This window comes from Sinocyclocheilus rhinocerous, unplaced genomic scaffold, assembly GCF_001515625.1.
Source record: "Sinocyclocheilus rhinocerous isolate Xijiao unplaced genomic scaffold, SAMN03320098_v1.1 scaffold4792, whole genome shotgun sequence".
Taxonomy (NCBI): domain Eukaryota; kingdom Metazoa; phylum Chordata; class Actinopteri; order Cypriniformes; family Cyprinidae; genus Sinocyclocheilus; species Sinocyclocheilus rhinocerous.
Genome location: NW_015643559.1, coordinates 112,468 through 119,345, shown reverse-complemented (window position 1 = coordinate 119,345; position 6,878 = coordinate 112,468). Strand labels below are relative to the sequence as shown.

At 35.1% G+C, this 6,878-nt stretch overlaps 1 protein-coding gene across 6 annotated transcripts in view; it reads right to left on the bottom strand.

Annotated features, from left to right (window-relative positions):
- LOC107757337 (regulation of nuclear pre-mRNA domain-containing protein 2-like) overlaps positions 1–3,830 on the bottom strand; it is a 37,530-nt gene extending 33,700 nt beyond the window's left edge. For all 6 annotated transcript variants that reach the window (XR_001641930.1, XR_001641931.1, XR_001641928.1 and 3 more), the window contains exon 1: positions 3,459–3,830. Coding sequence is in view for 1 of the 6 variants with exons in the window: in XM_016574779.1 (XP_016430265.1) it covers positions 3,459–3,777 (319 nt within the window). In the remaining 5 variants the exon portion in view is untranslated. The remainder of the gene's footprint in view (positions 1–3,458) is intronic.
- Between the last annotated feature and the right edge of the window lie 3,048 nt (positions 3,831–6,878).

Sequence of the window (6,878 nt, the reverse complement as noted above, 5' to 3'; positions counted from 1 at the left end):
TTTCGTTCCCGAATGAATCAACTGTTTAAATGATTCGGTTCAGTCGCAACGACTCACTTAACAGTGACTTGCTGCCACCTACTGGCGCTTTTAATTTCACATTCAAAGTATCTTTTATTATTTAAATAATTTCCAATATCAGTAATCAACGTTTTATGTTATTACATTATTTACAAAATATCGAGATATTATTTTTTGTCAATATCGCACACCCCTATTTCCAGAACTTTCAAGCACTAGCAACCAAGGATTTTCAAAAGCAAGCAAGCTATGATTACAAATGTACTTTAAAAAAAAAATTATTCATTATTGAACACTTGTTGCAAGTTTAGTTTACGGATGCAACGATTCACTCAACTCACGATGCAATACGATTCACAATACAACTTACTTACTTTTTTATAATGAGATTCAAGACAAATTATAAATGAAAAGGTGTCCTTTTATTATTGCTTGGACAAAATGCTGCACATTTGTAAAATTTAAATGTCAAATAACAAATCTAAACTGAGCTTTTATAACACATAAAATAAATCTCTTAACCATTGGTTTTAGAGTGCACTTTAAAATTTTGGTCATTACTTATAGAGCCCTGCATGGTCAGGCACCCTCTTATATCCAGGATCTATTACATGCACACTCCCCTGGCCGGTCTTTGAGGTCTTCTGGCCTAGACCTTTTAACTATTCCCAGAACACGTCTTAAGACAACGGGTGCCCGTGCTTTCTGTGCCGTGGCTCCAAGGCTTTGGAACTCTCTACCCTTATCATTGAGAACTATGGGTTCTGTAGAATCTTTTAAAAAACACCTAAAGACATATCTTTTTGGACAAGCTTTTAACTAGCAATATGGTCTGGAAGCAAATTTTTTTGTGATGTTTGGTGGTATTTGTACAGCTGGTATTTAACTTGTTTTGATTTTAATTTTATTGTAAAGCACTTTGTGACTCCTTGTCTGTGAAAGGTGCTATATAAATACATTTTACTTACTTAGAGAAGTTCATTTAATGAAACTCAAATGTAAATATTTTTATATTTTGAGATACTGGACTTTTGACTTTCATGAGCTGTAAACTCTAATCATCAAAATAAAAAAAAAACTTTTGAAATGTTTTTCTTTACATTTAATGAATCTAGAATATAAGAAAGTTTCAATATATTGTTCTATTTGTGTTTTAAAGTTATTTATAATAAGTGATGTGAAGTGTACTGTTAAGTGCACTGATGTCAGGCTCATTTTGGATAATAAAGTTTAGTTAAATACCCTGCCTCCATTACATATTTTTGTCACATCATTTTAAGAGTTTAATCACCACATTTGAGCTATCATTGCTAAAAATGTGTGTATGTATATATTCTGTTTTCAATATACAGTACCAGTCAAAATTTTGGACACACAAATTGGAAGTGTGTCCAAACTTTTGACTGGCACTGTACTATAATATACATAAAGAATATCGGCCAATATATCGATATCGGATTTTTTTTTTTACTCCCTAATATTGGTATCGGCCCCAAAAAACCCTATCGGTTGGGCTCTAATATAAACAAACTAAGGTTTTGCCTGTGCTCTAGCTATTTAAAATGAGAGGCAACCACTGCATTTTAATCACGATCCAAACAAAGATGCAGCATGAGCAGTTTTTAATCTAAGTTAGATTTTGTAATTTCGAAATCTGAAGCAAAAACAGAATGGTCTGACTTGAGTTTTATGAAACGACACTACATGAAACATATCCGCTTGAAACAAACAGCAGATGGTCTGAATGAAAACGCAAATTCCCTCTCTAACAACAGCTTGCACCAGAGAAAACCCTCGTTTGACTTAAAGGTGACATATCATGAAAATCTGACTTATCCAGGTATTAAGTGCTAAATCAGGTCTCCGGTGCATCTACCAACCAAGGAAACGTGAAAAAGATTAACCCAGTAACTTTGTTTTGGTAAGCCTTTTTCTGCAAGCGTCTGAGAAAACGAGCGCGTCTGATTTCACTCCCTTGGTGACGTGGCAAAGGGATCTCATTATAATATTACCGCCCCTTAATCTGTAAGTTTCCACCGACGGCACGGTCATTGTGATTTCGCAAGCGACAGCGGTGTAGCAGCTCTGAAAACGAGCAAAGACGGCACAGACTGAAGCTGTTCTGATGTTACATTATCTTACCTGACCATACCAACATGCAAATATTTTCATAACAACATGAGCTGCTTAAAATAAAGAAAGCTATCAACATAACTGATATTCAAAATGGTGAGCAAGCCCTGCTTTGTTTACGTATCGGCGTATATACTTGTTTCAGTTTCTCCTTTTGAATGATGAACCCGTTTCACACTGCTCATAATTAACCTGGGTATTAATCAGCTGCTGTTTTACACTGCACAGATAAATGAGAATAAACCCATAAAATGTTTGTTATTCAAGGAATTATTTATCACAGAGTTGCATAAAATTAGCTGTTTTTGTTGGAATGATAAATCTGTTTTTGTGTGAGACAGTCAAGAGCATCTTTATATGAGCCATAAAAGCCTGATGGATACATATTTAACTAATTTTAACTACATTTTGCCTGTTAAACAGCTGTTTCAATGTCACAACAAGGTAGCAACTTCCGCTTCATGCCGACTTTAAGGTCATCTGGATGTTTGCAACCGCTTTCTCAGCTCAAATAACACATTTATCCAGACGTCAGCTCAGCTGGATACCATCAGAAGTAATGGAAACACACATATCTGCATCATTTAATCAAGTCATCAAATAGCATTTCACTTAAAAGGCTGATGCGATTGAGTTCGTCCTTGTTTAAGGCCGTCTCACATATTTGCTGCACAGAAAAATGCTTGGTTTTAAAAATGCATCTTTGCCTACAAAATTTGGCTGAAATTAAAAACCTTAACAGCATCCTAGAACAGTGATGGCATGTTCAGAAAACCAAGTTCAGCTTCACTTCACGCACACTAGATAGCATTTAAATGTAACAGTCATTATAAATTATGAACAAATGATAGATAGATAGATAGATGCAGTCTTTAGTTGTCAATGGCAATCAAACACAGAAGAACCAACATGACAAGCTTTGATACTAGCAGACCAGACATTCATCACTAACCCTAAATAACAAGCACTCCATACACTAACTTATACATTCAACCCCAGAACCCCAAGCTGCATCACTATCCGAGCTCCACACTCACGCATACTGAGTTTGCATCATATCTGTTCATGCACAATGCTGTTAAACGCTAAACGAATGTCAAACTTTCGGTTTTAAATGCCCAGGCCTGCAGAATGATCCTGCACTGAGCTTTACTGTGAAATCAACTCGACATGCTGGAGCTCGACACATTTCTCAAAGCATTCAACACAAAATGCATTGTCATCGGAGCAAGGTGTGTATCCAGATCCGTCAGTTTGTGTTTGTGTGTGTGTGTGTGTGTTCATTAGCAACGTTAGCAACTCACATTTCTTCAGCCACTTCATCCAGCAGCGCACGACGAGGCTGTGGTGTTTCTTGTTCTCGATGCACCACGAGGATAATCCCTGGATGGACTCCATAGTGTTGGAGACGCCTTGAAATCGCCGGTCCATCGATGACTCCAAAGCGGCCGCCGAGCCGCGGACACCGCCGCTGGCCGCTCCGGGTCCGGCCGCCATCTTTCCTTCACTCCCGCAGCGCCGCAGCGACGCGTTTAACCGGCAGAGGGCGACAGTGCTCGGAATAACACTTTCTAGTGTGCTACTACCATGCGAACTGTAGTATATACTGCACACAGTATGCATTTACCCGGATGGCCCACAACATTTGCACAAAATATAGGCAGCATAAAGGAGAATGTGCACCCAGAGACTATTGTGCATTTATTTTGGCTTTGCTATTACTCTAAATTATTGTGGAAAGACTTTTCCCTATTTGTTACTGAGAACATTGATAAGGATTTTTCTTTACTTTGGGAAAATGTTTTGTTTCGAATTGTTAATTGGAAAAAAGAACATTTACTGAAAAACAAAATTACTTAATCTTCTTATTTTATTAACAAAATGTTATATACATAAATGTAAATTTTCAGGTCAATGTTCTACATTGTGACTGCTTTTATCTTTGTCTAAATAATGTTCTTAATACAAAAAAATAAATAAATAAAGAAATAAAGAAGAATCTGCATTCCATGCAGGAGTCGTGAGTCCTTTCAAATGGCCCTTTAAACTAGTGCTGGGAGAAACGAACCTCTTCGAAGCTTCGACTCAATTGAATCAATTGCTTCTCAAAATGATTCACTGTTTCGAAGCGCTCGAGACACCACACGCTGGTGACGCCTGCTGGTCAAAACTGTGTAAATGCAACAAATACTCAGGCTAAAAAAATAGATAAAAACAGCTTTTAAAAACCCATTGCAAATGTTTTATTGAAAGTATGATATATTAAATGCCATAAAAATGATAAAATACCATTAAATATGAAGTGTCTGTATAATATGTGGCTTTTAAAATATTTTATATTAATTAATTGCAGGGCTTGTTTTGTTTTATGGAGAGCTTGTATATATATATAGGCCAGAAAGATATATTAACTAATTATCATCCTTTAGTTACACAAATGTCTTGTTAAAAATGTCTACAAATTGATGAAACTGATCCGAGATCAGGTAAAAACCATAGACGCTGGTTCAATGCTTCGCCGCATGATTCACGGGTTCACAGAGATCGCCCCCCAGCGGCGAAGATTGAAAAAAATTGTTTTATTTTTTTTATGCTTTATTAATTCAATGCCACAAGAACATGAGGTATTACATATTCACATTATCAAATTAACATTATTAGCTGCCAGAGAAAAAAAAGAAAGAAAAAAAGGAAGAAAATTAAATAAAGTTCAATGCTTTCAGAGCATTACATGTTTTCAGTGCTTTTTTGTTTTTTGTTTGTTCTAAGAGATTTACATATAATTTAAAGTCATTTATAAAATGTGCAAAATTTGGTTTACATTGAGCCCACTTCTTACATCAAATATACACATTTCTATCATACACTCTATTTTTTCTGTTAATATAGAATTCCAAATCCTTCCAAAATAATCTCGAGTAAATACAACGAAAAAAAAAGATGCAAAATAGTTTATTTTTCTTGACCACAAAATTCACAGGTATACGAAATATTAAGCTTAAATCTTTCCAAAACATGCTTAGCAGGATAAATTGGATGAAGGCGAACCACTGAAATGCAGAAACGTTTAGAAACAGTTATGACGTAATGAAGCCTCGTTTACTGAAATCACGTGACTTTGGCTGTTTGACACGCGCTCCACTGTTTCAAACAAATGATTCGCAAAAGTTTCGGAGCTTCACGAAGCAGTGCTTCGAAAGCGGCCATCACTACTTTAAACTGGTTATTTTTGAGAACTAGTGCAGTCTTTGCACCTGGAGGGGCGTCATGCCCATTCAAACGCGCCCCCTCAGATTTTTGAGCCAAGTGGATTTTGAATGAAGCTTCCAAAAGACAAAAAAATAGCCGAATAATATTTTTTATATTTGATACAATCACACCGGCGTGATTAGATCGTGTACAGCGCTGCATTATAACCAATCACACACCATTCTGTTGAGCTTATGAATGCAATGGCCAATCAGAGACGTTCAGATGAGTCATGTTTTGTTCACTCGCTAGCTGACTGAATTCTATGGCGAATTCTCTCATCAGAAACAACAAATGAATGTAAGTAAGATATTCATTTCACAGTGCAAACAGCTTCAGTAATTTTAATGGTTTTGAGAGTGCTTAAAATGTTCTAAGATCATTTACATATCTCTTAACTTTTATAAAGAATATCTCTTTGGATTTGAGACTTTAGTCTTTACAACTTTACAGATCTTCTTTATGCACCAAGAGCTTGTAACACTCCAAAGAGAAAGGAAAAATTGAAATCGCATCATATGACCCCTTTAAGTAAAAAGATGGGGTTTTGTGTGTAGTTAATAGATTCCACTATTAGGCTACTTTAGATCAAACAACATAGTCTATAAAGGTGCAAAACCCATTTATTTACACATATTTGAGATTCGAGATATTTCATGATATAGTTTGCACGATTGGGAATAGAAATTTTTTTTAAAAATAAAACATAAGCCATATCAATAATAAAATAAGTATTGAACGCGTCACCATTTTTCTCAGTAAATATATTTCTAAAGGTGCTGTTGGCATGACATTTTCACCTGATGTCGGTAACAACCCAAGTAATCCATACATAGCCTACATATTATCTTTATTTTTGTTGTTGTTGTTGTTGTTAGTGAACAATTTCTTATTTAAAAGCATCGTATTCAAACATATTTATTTAAAATCTCATACAATTTTTGTATTGACTGTAATGCACTAACTGCCTTCCCCTCAATTTAACACCAATTACAATTTGTAAAAATAAAAATAACATAAAATAAAAAAGGTATAAAACAGTTTGTTTCAATCACATTGAATACAGCCAATACATATTTGACATACAGAAAAAGTATGTCATTATAAATGCAATAATTATTAGAACACACTTGTTTAGTTTAAAATGTGCAGTTTGTTGGACTTCGAAAATGTAAGTAGTAATGTGTTTCAACATTAAATATATTTTATATATAACACATGCTACTATTTTATACTACATAAATCTATCATGTCTTTTAATAATATCCTGGTAAAGCGGGGAAAAAAAACTTGCCTTTGCCACTGAAAACCACTGACCAGTAATAGATCTTTTTGAGGTTTTCTTCAAAGAATTTAAATAATTTAGATGCTTTACAAATCTGGTGTTGCCTTGATTCTCAGTGAAAGAAAGTAGTGTACAAAATGATCACAGTCGCCTGTCCCTGCACACTGAATTCTAAGTGTTAACTACATGT